Raw genomic sequence first — 15,480 nt, 5'->3', positions numbered from 1 at the left:
CTCCTGGAAAACATCTGGTGACTGCGTTGATGAATCTTATATTTCTGGTGATGGAGTCTCCGATGATCAAGGCTGTTGGGGTCAAGAGTGGACGAGGTGGGAGAGAGTGGGACTCGGCAGGTGCAGAGCCATCCCGCTCTTCTGCTGATCTCAGTGCTGCTCGTGTGGCTGTGGGGCGATTGCAGGGTTGCCCAGATTGTGGTGGATTGTTGCCGATGTACCGCTCGGTCACCGCGCCCCGGAGGAGTTTTATCCTCCGGTTAGTGGAAGCTGCTTCTCCGCGTGCCGACCGCCGGGTCTGAGCTGCTACCGGGGTTCGCTTCCTCGCACGGGCCCCAGTGAAGGAAACTGCAGCAGGGTTGTCTGCACCATTCACAATTGTGGGGGAGCATTTCGCTCCCCCAGGCAACTGTACTGGTGTGGTGAGAGATGGTCGTAGCCCATCCCCAGCATCAGCGTCATCGTTTCCCAGAATGGTGAACCGGTTAGAGAGGGGGAGCTTTGGAGGTGTTGATGGCGGTGTCGGCCTCGACTGGGATCTCCTTGGGTCCCGAACAACTACCTCTGCCCAGGATGGATGGTCTCTCGGTGTGGAGCAGGAGGAAGGCCGGACACACTCGGGGTCCCATGTTAGTGTGTCCTGTGCGACGGTTAACCTGGTGATCACCTGCGATTGCTTTGCAGCAAGCTGATAGGCACTGGAGAGAAGGGTCTCTTTTTCAGTGAGGGCATCAGCAAGTTTTACTAATTCATCCTTGAGCTTGGTGACGGTTTCATTCATTTGATCACAGCAACAGTTTTGACAAGCCATGATCAGGTGAAAACAGAGACTCTGGGAAGGATGAATCTTTCTCTGAAGATGAATCTTCAGGAACACTCCTTGTTCTTCCGCTCAGCGATGCTTCACATCAGCTTCAACAGCAGCTGCAAGGGCGAACCGCGACTTTATGATCGCGTCGCGGCGTCTGCCCCAGGTGATCGTGGTGGCGTCTGCCTCAGGTGATCGTAGCGGCGTCTGCCTCAGGTGATCGTAGCCCAGGAGTTCTGGGCATCCCCCTGCCCCAACCCCAGGTAGGAGCCAGGACCCCCCAAGGGAGACCCGCTCCGCACTCCAGGCAGCCACCCATCCGGCCCACGGTTGGTCCAAGGAGGAGCAAGGCAGGGGCCCGCCGCCCCCGCCCAGGAGGGGGGAACCCCGGGGAAAAAAGGGGGCCCACAAGGGGTGTTGTAAATATGGCCCGACCAGGCTCGGCCATGTTGGAAGTTTGGCGGGGCCCAGCGCTCAGGGGCAAGAACCAGGACCCACCCCCCAGGGACACGAACACCCCTGGCTCAGGTGTAATGTAAATCCCCCCACCGCGCGGAGAGAGAACCACCGGGCCCAGGAAGCCGGCACCCAGGGGACACGGCCGCCGTTGCCAAGGGCTCCTTACCCCCCACTAGGGCAGAGGTAGGGGATAGATGGTCCTAGGTCCCACCTTCCTTGCAAAATGTGTGTGCGTGTATGTGTGTTTGAGAGGGTGTGTGTGTGCATGTGTATGTGTGTTTATGTTGGAATGTATATATTGAGGGGGGAGGGGTGTGTGTACTAAGGGGGGTGCAGTTAAAATTGGCGGGTAGAGCACTAAGGGGACATCTCCTGATTACTCACATTGACATCCCCTCACCCTCCCCACCAAGGGGCCCTTAATGTCTGAGGTGCGGTTAAAATTGGCGGGTAGGGTACCAGGAGGACATCCGCTGCTTGCTGGCAGTAATGTCCAAGCACCCCCCCTACCAAGGACCCTACATGTCTATGGTGCAAATAAAACTGAAAAAGGGGGGGCCCACTCCATACAGCAACCATAGGAGGGGGGCCACTGCCAAGTAGCCCCCACCCCCTCACCCTAATATGAGGTTATATGAGGAAGGGGGTAGGTTGGGGACAGCTGGTAGACTGTCCCCTGGTGGACAAACAGCTGTCCCCCAGCCCCCCCCAGCAAAGGGGCCAGGCCCACCCAGCCCAGGGGCCCCACCCCCAGAGGCGCCGACACCCCAGGCCCGGCACCACCCACCCCACACAGAGAGAGAGGAGCCAGAAAGCGTCGCCCCCCCCGGAGCAAGCCCAGGCCCCCACCCCCAAACGCCGGCCCTAGAAGAGCTCTGGTCAGGCCTCGACGGGACCGAGGCAGCCATTCCGGCGGAATTTTAGATATTTTTATTGCATTATTTTTTGTGAACCAACCTGGTATATTGGGTTTAAAATTGAACTAAAGAGTATTTTTCTGAAAACCTTGCAAGGTAAAATTTGACCAACCCCGGGGTTAACCAATTTTCTTTCTACACAAATTTTATTTGGGTTATCAGGTTTAATTGTTCATGTTCTGGAATTATTTGAAAGTATTTTAGTTAATTCCCATCCATTTATAAATAAGTTAAAAGTTAAAAAATCCTAATTGTGGTCTGTGGTTATTTATTTAAGTCTATTCAACTGCTCCTCTGAACCTAGAACTATTCTGGTCCAACGCAGCATTTGAGGTGCTACAGAAGCTTTACAGAAACGCCCAGCAGGAACGACCATAGCTCAACATGAATCCTCCTCTCTGACTTCAGTTGGCTGCAGACTCTGTGTGAGCTTCAATCGTGGTCAGGTGGACAGCAGCTAAGCAGGAATGACCAGACAGGCCCATTCTGTCCTGTTAAACCAGTCAACACGATGATAAAATCAACAATTAAAATGGTGACCTTCAGGAATTGGGACTTCAGACCTGCCCGGTGTGATGACGTGAGAACAGCTGGAGAACTTCAGCAAATCCCAGCAAACCTGTTTGCAAGAAGCGACTAGAGAGGGAACAGGAGCATCAGTCGCTGATCGTTGGGGAGTCAAAGCTCTGCTCACCTAGATAAAAAGTCTCAATGATGCTTGTTGACTTTAACCATCAGTTCTGTTTGTCTGATTAGCATTGAGGATGACAATAAAGAAAATGAAGCATCCATCTGCAGGAAAGTTCAGTTATTTTCATAAAAGAGGCTGAAGATGCCCTTCAGTCTGGTGTTAAGTGGGGGGGGGGGGGGGGGGGGGGGGTTGCTGTGTGCTACTGTGCATTGGAAACACCTTCATGTTCTCTGACGGGAATCTAAAGTGGATTTCTGAGGAAACTTTGGAGACATTTTCTGTCTTTGACGTCAATGTTTGCAGCAATGTCACACTGACACACCAATTATGACTGACAGCTCTGTGAGGCTTCAAAGGCTTAGATTTAAGGATCTATGAGGAACTGCTTTTGCATCACAAGGTTTTCTATCATTTAGCCAGAATTAACCTTTCATCCCTGAGTTTGAATATGAAGTAAACTCCAGAGCTGAGGAGCATTTGTGTTTTACCATCTCATTACATCCCTCATGTTTTTCCTGGTCCTTGAAGTTCATGTTTCACTGAAATGGAACTTCATCTTCAGAAGGTCTCCAGGTGAAACTCCAGTTCAGGGTTTGTCAAAGGTCCATTCTCTCATTATGTTAGGGATGATGCCTGATGAGGCGTTCGTTATCAGACGTCAATGCCTGCACCGTCCGACGCCAAGAACGTTCATTTGATGGAAACCTGGAATAATGGAAACCTGGAATAATGGAAACCTGGAATAATGGAAACCTGGAATAATGGAAACCTGGAATGATGGAAACCTGGAATAATGGAAACCTGAAATGATGGAAACCTGGAATGATGGAAACCTGGAATAATGGAAACCTGGAATGATGGAAACCTGGAATAATGGAAACCTGGAATGATGGAAACCTGGAATGATGGAAACCTGGAATAATGGAAACCTGGAATGATGGAAACCTGGAATGATGGAAACCTGGAATGATGGAAACCTGGAATGATGGAAACCTGGAATGATGGAAACCTGGAATAATGGAAACCTGGAATAATGGAAACCTGGAATGATGGAAACCTGGAATGATGGAAACCTGGAATGATGGAAACCTGGAATGATGGAAACCTGGAATGATGGAAACCTGGAATGATGGAAACCTGGAATAATGGAAACCTGGAATGATGGAAACCTGGAATGATGGAAACCTGGAATGATGGAAACCTGGAATGATGGAAACCTGGAATAATGGAAACCTGGAATGATGGAAACCTGGAATGATGGAAACCTGGAATGATGGAAACCTGGAATGATGGAAACCTGGAATAATGGAAACCTGGAATGATGGAAACCTGGAATGATGGAAACCTGGAATGATGGAAACCTGGAATGATGGAAACCTGGAATGATGGAAACCTGGAATAATGGAAACCTGGAATGATGGAAACCTGGAATGATGGAAACCTGGAATGATGGAAACCTGGAATGATGGAAACCTGGAATGATGGAAACCTGGAATGATGGAAACCTGGAATGATGGAAACCTGGAATGATGGAAACCTGGAATGATGGAAACCTGGAATGATGGAAACCTGGAATGATGGAAACCTGGAATGATGGAAACCTGGAATGATGGAAACCTGGAATGATGGAAACCTGGAATGATGGAAACCTGGAATGATGGAAACCTGGAATGATGGAAACCTGGAATGATGGAAACCTGGAATAATGGAAACCTGGAATAAAGGAAACCTGGAATGATGGAAACCTGGAATGATGGAAACCTGGAATAAAGGAAACCTGGAATGATGGAAAACTGGAATGATGGAAACCTGGAATGATGGAAACCTGGAATGATGGAAACCTGGAATGATGGAAACCTGGAATGATGGAAACCTGGAATGATGGAAACCTGGAATGATGGAAACCTGGAATGATGGAAACCTGGAATGATGGAAACCTGGACTGATGGAAACCTGGACTGATGGAAACCTGGAATGATGGAAACCTGGACTGATGGAAACCTGGAATGATGGAAACCTGGAATGATGGAAACCTGGAATGATGGAAACCTGGAATAAAGGAAACCTGGAATAAAGGAAACCTGGAATGATGGAAACCTGGAATAATGGAAACCTGGAATGATGGAAACCTGGAATGATGGAAACCTGGAAGGGATCATCCTGCATCCTCCATGGTCACGCACAAACGAAATAGAGATTCCATTAAATGTTAGTTATTTAACTTTTTTATTTTTCACGTTTATATCCTTTTTTTATAAGGAGTGAACTATTTGGTACGGCACGTTGTCATGGTAACAGCGACAGAACGGCGGCCCACTCTGCTGCAATTATTAAACCCTTGCCCTCTTTTCCAACAGATTTTGTTTTCCTAAGTTTTGACATAGTAATATTTTCCTGTGGTTATTTTTCCCTCGTCTGAACCATGAGGTTGTTTTGCGTTTTGCGACCTCCATAAACAAACTGCAGAGGAAACTCCTCCAGTTTTCAGGGACATTTGGCTTTTTCAGGCAGTCTTCCACAAAGAGTTTGGTCATTTTCACCTAGAACATGTCTTTAATTGGACAAATAGACAAAGAGGAAACAAGTCCATCTGATGCTGACGTCATCTGTGTGTTGACATTCTGCATCTCAGGCTTATTTCTACTTTTCATTTAGAGAATAAATCACTTTTTTGTAATCATCTTCAGAGCACTACTCAACTTTTGTAGCTGTTATTTCTCGGAGGTCTGAGCAGTTTGCTGGTTTGACTTTAGGACCTGCGGCATCATGCACAAAAAATCCACAAGTTCATTTATTTAGTATAATAAAATGAAAACAAATGCAAGGAAGTGAAGTGCAGGGCAGCAGCGATATTCTCTGACTGAATCAGGACAGGTTCCCTTTGGCAGCACATTCATTCAGCTGCTTTGAAATTGAGATATGGACCTGAAAAGCCTCCAGCTGCTGTGACGGCAGCTTTGGAGACATTATGAAACACAGTGGAGTTTATATCATAGAGACTGGACAGAGTTTGACTTGAATCTTGTCTTTCCATCACAGAACGTAAAAAACAATCAGAAAATGCCTCCTGGGTTTTTTTAACCCCACCGCCTCACTTCTTTTCTGCGCCCATCAATTATGAGGCAGTTTATCTGTGTGACAAGAAGAGCATCCTCCCAGGAGCTCGCTGGGACTTTTTGCAGATAGTGCTGATATCTGTGCCTGAGTGTACCAGAGCATGCTGGGAAATCTTCCTCCTCCAGCTGTGAAGAGGAGAGGCTGTCCCGGGACGACAGCCCAGGACGAACTGGGAGCAGATTTCTAATCTATCACTGCGTACATTCCTCTTATTCTCTCTGTCACGGATGGAGGTTAGGGAGGAGGAGGCAGGAGTTCCAGGTGAACAAAGTCTTTCATCCAAACTAAAAACCACTGCTATGCCGGCAAACCAAACTAGAACCTCGAAAGGGAAACCAGAACCTGCACAGAACCAGGGGAAGAGCATAATATGGACCAGCTTCCCCAGGAGGAAGGGAAAGACCGGACTTAAATACATCCATGCAAACGAGACCCAGGTGGAAACACTCAGGACAGATTGGGACCAAAAGTCAAACACGATGCAAAACAGGAAACCTTTCAAAATAAAACAGGAACTCAAAACATGACATAACAAAACCAAAACAAAAGCAGAGAAACTCAAACCGTGACACTCTCATCCCCCACTACATCAATTACCAGGGAAATCGTTCGTCGTGAGAAGTTTTCGGTGCAAATTACGTCCGATTAAGAAAGCCAACCATATTCTCCAAAATTCTATACTTTGTCAAAAGCCCCTCTTCATATGTGGAATTTGCTATCTGGAAGAAGAAAGGTATTATTACGTTGGCTGATTTATACAGAACCAATAACAATTATGTGTTAAGCCTGAAATTCACATTTTATTTGTTTCCTCCAAGTCAGGGATTTTGTGAAGCAAAGGTTTGAGTAGTTTGAGCAGCTTCCCATTTATTTTCTCCAGATTCTACTCATGGTCTACATTTGTGGACTACATTTGTACATTTCTCTCGTCTCCTCTGATCATTCGTGAGCAGCTTGGGCCGAGGACTTGCATTCAAACCGTTCAGTGGAACTTTGGGAAAAGGCCATGGCGCAGCTTCACTCTAGCTCCACTGATGTTCATTATCCACTCGTTCAAATGAAGGTGATGCACAAGTTACATGACCCAAAATCAAAATACAATTAAATGTTTCCATCAGCTCCCTCTCAGTGTAATAACTGTTCTGCTGCAGAAGGAATACCAGCTCATCTGTTCTGGTTTTGCCCCCAGTTCTTTGATTTCTGCTCTGCCATCTTTACACGGTTTCTAAATGTTACGACAAAAACATCAAACCAGATCACAACCTTGCAGTGACTTCTTAAACTCTTCTGTTATCAGACACAGTTGTGAAAAAATAATACAGACACTTTGACCTTTATTGAACTACAGCCTTGCAATGTTTGGATTCTGGAGACTGCAACACACACCCGACCTGCCCACAGTCTAACATCTCAGGATGGTGGTCGCCAAAAAGGTTCTAGTACTGGCCTGGAAATCCACCCACCCCCAAAGTTTGAACTCTGAGTGTGTGACATGCTATCCGTCCCACAGCTGGAACGTCATTCTTTGGATAAAATGATGAACAAACTGCAAAGACGAGACAACGTGGGGCCCCTTCCTGGCGCCGTGGCATATCACCTCACCACCTAGAGAACAAGGACGTGACGTTTTTGCTAAACTATTACTATTGATTTGCTATATTTGTATTGTCATCATAGTCCGTTGCAGGTATTGTTGTTTTGTCCGGCAGTCTTGTGTTTTTGTTGAAAACTCAAACAAAAAAAAGAAACTATATATTGATTCAGAGCTGTGACAGACAGACTGCATGTGTTTTTGGATTCCTTTCATTTTGGGGTAAATGAGTGAGAACGTGAGATTGCTGTAAAAGGGAAACACATCACTTGGAGCTTTATTTCATTTGATCTTTTACGGTGCTACAATAAAACTGAGGGATCAGTTATTTAAATTGTCTACAATATCCAGCAGTTATAAATATATGAAGAACTTGTAAAATAACATTGCACCGCTGGAATGGAGAAGATGCAGATGCTTTCAAAAATCCCTACTGTTCCTTTTATCCTGAACGTCATAAACGGAACGTTGGATTCTGGGAGGGGGCTCTAGTTTTCCACTGCGGGTGTCCATGGCAGACGATGTATTGGAGGAAACAAATGGGTTTGATTTAGAGGACCACAGAAGCTGCTTTTGGTGGTTTTTGGGGAGTTGTGTTGTTGGATGTGAGTTGTTGATCCATCATTGTGTTCTTCTTCTGCTGTTGAGAGACAGCCTGGGATGGCGCGCTATCATCTGCATAAGCGGGCTTGTATAGTTCTCAGTTTTGACGCTCTTGCAGATCTCCTCATAAATCCAACAATCCAGAAAAAATCCACATTCCAAAGGTTAAAGAGAAAATCTGTAAATCCTTTTCTTCAGATTGAAAAAAGACCAATAATCCACAGTGAACTTAAGTAAATAACTGAATTATTAAGAACATGTGCAAATTAACGAGAAGAACTTAGTGAGGTCAAAAAACTGTTGGAATCCTTTCCAAAATTCAGCCTGACACGAATCTGCAGCGTGACAACCAGTGAACAACAGAGAAAACCCCCAGCTCCCCCTGCTGGTGGTAGACAAATGAACACACTGAATGCCAAGTGGTCATCTCTGCCATTGAGGCTTCCACAGGACTTAAAATTCATAGGTTCTAGAGTAGAAAGAAGTTGGAAGTTTCTCTCTAGAAGTCTATGGGATTTGGGCTTCTTGGAGCCAGCAGGTACTTCCTGCTTGGAACGCCAGGGGGAGGGGCTACTCAGTCCAGTTCTCTGTACAGTAATGGCTTTGAGTGGCCCAGAAAGACTGCTCTACATCTGATTGTTTAACCACCACCCGCCACTGAAAAGGCCTCATCTGAGTGCAATGATGGTCACAAATATTACATGTAATCAAAAAGTTAGAAACCAACCAAAGTATTTTTAATGTTGGACCATTTCACATTCTAGTAGAACAGTTTAAATCACATTTGGCTTCAGCAAATTGTTGTTTGTGGTAGCGGCCTCCCAGCAGTCTTCTAGTGAACTGACACCGATCTAATAAATTTATTTCTGAACCAGTATCAGAATGTTTGTTTGATGTCTGTAACTCCACCCCTAGCGGCCCAGCTTAGTCTGGGTTCTCCTGCATCACTGCCCCACAAACAGTATGGATCAGTCAAATAGCACCAGCTTAGACCTGTTGATGATGTTCAGGCTTCAAAAACAGCCTTTTCAAAGTCATTCTGCATCACTCTGGACAGAACTGACATCAGGATACTTTCCTGATCCGACGTGTGAAGCCTTGTGCTTCATCAGCACCACACTAAGCCCTGTAATCAATGAGGGGTGGGCTGGGAGGGGGCTGGCCCACCTGACACATGACAGAAAGTGACTGATGGTGGCTTGGGGCCTGACAGGCTTCACTGGCGAATGACTGCGCTGACACTGCAGCAAAGGTCCTGATGGCATCAGCTGCATTTTCTGGCAGACTCCGTCCCGTCTGGTCATCTGACGCTCCAGTCTTTTTGTCTTTTCTCTGCTCTGGTGTCATCAGCTGACACAGAAGCAGTTTGTTGGGGTTTGTTGCCCTGATCGAGCCCACCCACCCTTCACTCACAGCTTCAGGGGTTCTTTGGTCTTGAATGGAACAAAAGAAAGTGGGCTCATTCTTCTAAATCTACGTCGTGTGGATTTGGGGCTGAAGCCACATCAAGTATTTATGCTGTGCAGACCGCAGCCTGATTCAAAGGCAGAGTAAGCTGCAGTCGTTATCCAGCTTGTACTCATTATGCACCATCGTACATTGACCCTGCTTCCAGTTGCAGGGCATGCACTAGTTTGTGTATTAATTAACGCTGCAAGACACTTGCAGAGGTTTTTTTTTGTTGGCAGTGCGTCACAGCCTCGGTGTGTCAGTACTGGGAAATAGTGTTTGGCCCATTATTCTTATTTATTTGGATGATTGTCAAACCTAAACATTTGATAAACTCAGACACATTTTGAATTTCTATTTTTGTACATTTCATTAATTTAATATTTTTGTTTAGGTCAGAGATGTCGTTCACCTGACATGTTCTGAATGTTGGCATTCTGACAAAGACCTCAGGTCAGAGGTCAAAACAATCCTGACCTTTCAGAATATACAAACACTTGTTTCATCTATCAAAGCTGCTTGTTTATCAAGCTGTTTTTCTGATTGCAGTGGGTGAATATTCAGTCAATATTCAGTCAAGTGAACTTCTGCTCTAAAATGGTAAATACTTATATAGTGCTTTCTATCTTCTTTCAAAGGCTCAAAGTGCTTTACAGTCACAGTCACACACACACACACACACACACACACACATACACACAGATGGCGGCTCCGCTGCCGAACACTGGCGCCAACCTCCCACCAGAGGCAAGGTGGGGTTCAGTGTCTTGCCCAAGGACACTTCGACTCATGGGCGTGCAAGGCGGGAATCGAACCTGCAATCTTACGATCATGGGTCGACCACCCTACCGCTGGTTGGTTTTTTAATGTTATTAATAATTGATACTTTATTGATCCCACAATGGGGAAATTTTTCTTCGCACGGCATGCATGGAAGTTCAGGAGAACTGTGGGATCCATCCACCATGATGGATGTTTTCTACCCGCTGTCACCAAAAGCCTCATGTGCCTAAAGTTCAGTCTCTGATTGGGTGACGCAACGCATCGACCCCCCCAGAGTTCAGATGGTCGAACTTTGGCCTGCCGCCACTCGCCACAACAATGGCGCCATGCTGCTCAAATCACACCGCTGTAGGCAGACCCCCCCCCCCTCATTTATCATTTTTACATTTTAGAGGGTTTACGAGTGTTTTCTCCCCCTTAGCTGGGGTGTTTGTGTCTATGCTGACACCTCAGCCACATAATCTGCATATATTTTGGATACTTCATTGTCATGTTGATTTCTAAAAGTTATTTTTTACAAAATAATTTAAGTAATTCATCTTTGTCATGTGCTTTCTAGGAACCGGATATTATAAATCATGTAATAAAATGGTTACAGTAGAACAGGGGTGGGATTATAGAAGTTCACTTCCTTCCACTCCATTTCAAGCAATACTTAATTTTTTGTCTAATTATACTAAGTTTGATTAGTTATTGTATGAATGTATAACTGACGATTGGATTGTTTTTGTGTATTATTCCTATTTGATTGCTTGAAATAAACCATTTCAAATCAAATCAAATCAAATAGGAGGACAGGGCGGACGGCGCCTTCTGGGTTCTCTCTTCTTTAGCTTTTTTTTAGTCATTTCTCTTTTACTTATGTATTTTATCATGAGGGGCTTATGAAATGATTTTATTGCATGCGTGGTGATTGGTGTTTTTGCATTCTTATTTGTTTTTATGTGCAGCACCTTGAGCTCTTTTCTTTACATTAAGGTGCTATAGAAATACATGAATTTGAACAGTTGAAGCTATAAACAAGTTTTATGTATTTAAAAAAAGTATAAATAAATATATACAGTAGAAACACAAACAAGCTGTCATTAAGTGCTGCTCAACTAATAATCTGCAGAAACGTCTGTGTGATGCTGAAGTGTGTTCATGGATCATAGAATCTAAAAATCTACGTTTGATAAAACACAACAAATTCGGTTAACCTATCAACAGTGAGAGCTGACTTTAAATGCTAAAGTCTAACTCAACTAAAGAAAGTGCAAAGAGTGACAGAGGTCAAAGGGTGAAAGTTTGAGAAAAACCAAATTAGCTGAATTTTTCTCTGACAGCAAACGTCTTCACTCTGCTCCCTGCTTGCAGGACCCAAAACATATTAACTCAATTGACGGAGCAGGTTTTTTTTGCTCCATCTTTTTTCATTTCATTAGCGACACCCGGATGAAGGTTTGATCAGCAGCCGCTCAGCTGGACTCTGGGTGGAGGAGGGCGGAGCTTGGGCGGCTCATTTCTGCTGGCGGCTGTTTTTGCTACTTTCACGCCAAACAACAGAACCGTTTTCTTTGCAGTCATCACGTTCCGCCCTTTGTCAATCACGTTCATTAATTCATACAATCATAAAGGAACTGAAGCCTTCGGCTCCTCCAGGGGCTTCAACAGGGAAGTTGCCGCCACACTGCTGTCATAGAAAATAACCTTTATGTGAATATTATGAGCAGATAGCAGGAAATGTCTGCATTTGATCTGCACCTTGGCTCTGTGATCTTGAGGAAACGTTCTGTCTTTCAGAGCTTTGGACAGAGGATGGGGGCTGGGGGGGCTCACCCCGCGTCTCTGCTGTGGCTCGGCCTGTGGAGCTTCTTGCCCCTGGCGTTGTTCCTGAACCCGGACGACCCCAACGTGTGCAGCCATTGGGAGAGGTGCGTCTGCACAGCTACACCTCACATCTAGAAAGGATTTGTCCCTGCAGGGGGCCGGCTAATCGTGGGGGGGCACATGACAAGTTTCAGGGTGACACTGAGGTGATTGGTTGAGTGGCCTCCCTGCCCTGCACTGCTCCAGTAATCAGCAGGAAACAACAGATGGATGTTAGCTGAGAAGATGACAGCAATTGTTGCTCCTTTTGGAGTCTGGGCTCCACTCCATCAGATGACGGACAGCACTTCAGATCGTAGCGGTGATTCAGATACACATCAGGTGGAAAAACCTTCAGAGGGAGGAGCTTGAACTTTTTATGTCCAGAGTTTTTCGTTGCTTCACAGAAATATTAATTATTAAGTGAGAAGCGAAGTGAAACAGATGTGACGTGTCAGCGTTTGAGGACGCATTCACAGCAGGTGTTCTGGACCGGACCTGACGTAGATTTGACCCGAGGCTCGGCTTGGTTCTTCATTCTGTGGCCCAGCCTCCTTTTCAGGCTGATTCCTGCTTTTTAAGAGGACAAATTCCCATCATCCCTCACAATTTGATTTTAACGCCTGGTGTCATTGAGACACACAAATGAGGAGGGGACGCTCTTCAGTCTGCATTTTACCTGTGCTTCTGTTGTTTCTCCTCATGTCACCCTTTTTCCTAATAAAATGAGAAGTTTATTTGAAAATACACATCTATTCTATAGATTAAAAGAAAGTAGTATAATGTTGTTTTCATGAAGTAAAGTGAAGAACAGCAACAGAAGCCGACACACACAGAGAGTAGAACCACAGACTGAACCCTGAAGTGAACATTCATGCAGTTAAGTATTTAAAATACTCTTGTTGTTGTGTTGCCCCCCCCCTTTTTATTTTAGATTTTTGTACCCAAAATTAAAAACCAAACTAACCTCAGTCACACGTCTATTTTCCGTCTGTTGGGGAAGCTTCCTGTGTTTTCCATGAGGAGCTGTGAGCCGCATGGAGTCTGGCTGCTGCTCCGTTCGGCCGTGTCCCCCCCCTGCTAGCATCCTCGGTTTTAGCTTCACTCTGGACTTCAGTCCTGCTGCTCTCATCAGCCGCTTCCTGCTGATGCTGTCACTTTTTTAGGAGGAAACATTTCTCTGTTTTGGCTGCAAAGAAGACGCACTCCTTTGCCCTGGTCCAGAGCTACAACATCAACTGTTAGACAGAGCGAGTCCTTTTCTCAAAGAACCCAAACCAAACTGCAAACCACAATGGGCTCGACTGAAATACAGTTTTAACCCCATGAGCGCCTTTTTCATTCATGGGAGGATGAGAAACCAGCATAAAGAGTTGAGACTTTTTCAGAATCAGAATTATTCATTGTTGTTACAATAAGTGTTAGAGTTCACGAGGCTGGACCCAGAAGCAGGACAGAACAGAGATGGTTGGTGAGACAGAGTTTTTAATCAGTCCCATTGGTGGTGGAGAAGTTCCGGCTTAGACGGCTGGATCCTGGTCGGCAGATGAGACCAGAGGTGTGGAGGATGCTGGAGGCAATGTCTGAAGGAACAGATTACCGTGGATTAGGATTCTTGGTATAGGCGTGGGCATAGGCATCGAAACGGCTCAGACGAGGTCTAGAGCTTAGCGTGGGTCAATACTCCACTGCTGAGAGCAGACGGACTGACATCGGCTGGAAGGTGAGGAGTCCATAAATAGGCTGAAGGTTGACGAGGAGACTGGAAACAAGTGAGGCGATGATTCCCCGGTAGGAGTGGGAGGAGCCCATAATCCTAACAATAAGAGACAAAATGCTGTTGGGATTTTGGGCTATATAAATAAAGTTGAATTGAATTGAATCAATGGTTAATTGCAACGAAGTTAGTCCGGTCAAAACAAACAGAGAGACATCAGTGTGGAAAAACAAAGGAGTGTCAGTGTTCAAATATGAGCTTTGGACAAAGTGGCATTTACTAAATAAAGAGATGTATGATTAAGTGTGTAAAAATAAACAGGGTAGATAGACACAGATGTTTAATTTCCAACAGTGACTGTCATGGGGGGGTGCTTATGTCAGGAAGGGACTGCTGGTGGGAAAAGGCTTTTCCTCAGTCTCCTGGTTTTTGTCCTCACCCTATCCTAGCGTCTGCTGGAGGGCAGTAAGTTGTTGAAAGGGGGGGGGGGGCTGGATGAGGGCAGTCTTTGTTGAATCTGGTTGCCCTGCTGAGGCAATCAGTAGATGTCTGTCAGGGAGGGGGTGGCCGATGGGTCTGTTATGCGCTGAATGAAACAGTTGAATGTGACCGATGACCCGGAGCCAGACATGTTTGTTGAGTGCAGAGTGGCCCTTAGTGTACTGTTGAGCATTTCTGAGGGTCAGACTCTGGTCTGCACACTTTCAGCTGTGGTTGTCCTTCCCTGCAGCTACACCATGACTGTGCAGGAGTCCTACGCTCATCCCTTTGACCAAGTCTACTATACGCGCTGTACTGACATCCTCAACTGGTTCAAGTGCACAAGGCACAGGTAAGTGGCAGTGCAAGACTCAATGATTTTCACTACACAACGATAACATTGATCAATTCCCCTTGAGTTTCAGCTTTGCAAACTTTATTCAATCCAAGCTGGCGAGCCTGGGTGGGTGTATAGAGGACTGTGTTGGGGTGTGCTTGTGTCTACTCATTTGTTCTTCAGAGAATCCCCAGTTATCCTAAAAACCCAGTTCCTTACACATTTGTGGGGCTTCATTAGGAATCTGTATCTGCATAGAGATGTCTGACAGTGATGGAGAGTTAAAAACTGACATTGAACCATGCTGATGGTAAACTTGCTGCAGCCTTGGATGACCTGGGGTGTTTTCCATTAGACCCCCTCCTCCAGAGTCTCTGGCGAAGGTGTCCATCCTGGGAGATTGTGGTTTCTAATCTACAGCTGGGTCTTAAATGGACTCTAAAGCTGCGTCACATTGAGTGTCCTCTTTCAATGTTAAGTCAATGTACAGCTGAGATGGGCGGTCCTGCAGCGCGATTAGACCGTGGCGGCAGCGCATTTCGTCGCTGTGGCGCCGCAGGGGAAGAGTACAGTGTGTTGAAAATTCGGACACACGCCAAATTCTTTGCTACACATTGTTTCCAGGGTTCAATTATCTGACCGTTGGGGATGTTTGCATCACACCAGCCAATCAGGAACAT

The 15,480-nt window shown here is 45.8% G+C and overlaps 1 protein-coding gene across 7 annotated transcripts in view; it reads left to right on the top strand.

Annotated features, from left to right (window-relative positions):
- Positions 1-15,480, top strand: part of LOC101158923 (multiple epidermal growth factor-like domains protein 11) — a 227,473-nt gene that overhangs the window by 13,782 nt on the left and 198,211 nt on the right. For all 7 annotated transcript variants that reach the window (XR_013654747.1, XR_013654745.1, XR_013654746.1 and 4 more), the window contains exons 2-3: positions 12,201-12,331; positions 14,714-14,815. Coding sequence is in view for 4 of the 7 variants with exons in the window: in XM_078944099.1 (XP_078800225.1) it covers positions 12,201-12,331; positions 14,714-14,815 (233 nt within the window). In the remaining 3 variants the exon portion in view is untranslated. The remainder of the gene's footprint in view (positions 1-12,200; positions 12,332-14,713; positions 14,816-15,480) is intronic.

Source organism: Oryzias latipes, chromosome 3 (assembly GCF_053564925.1).
Source record: "Oryzias latipes strain Hd-rR chromosome 3, Olatipes_Hd-rR_3.1".
NCBI classification, from domain to species: Eukaryota; Metazoa; Chordata; class Actinopteri; order Beloniformes; family Adrianichthyidae; genus Oryzias; species Oryzias latipes.
This window is presented reverse-complemented; position numbering and strand designations above follow the sequence as displayed.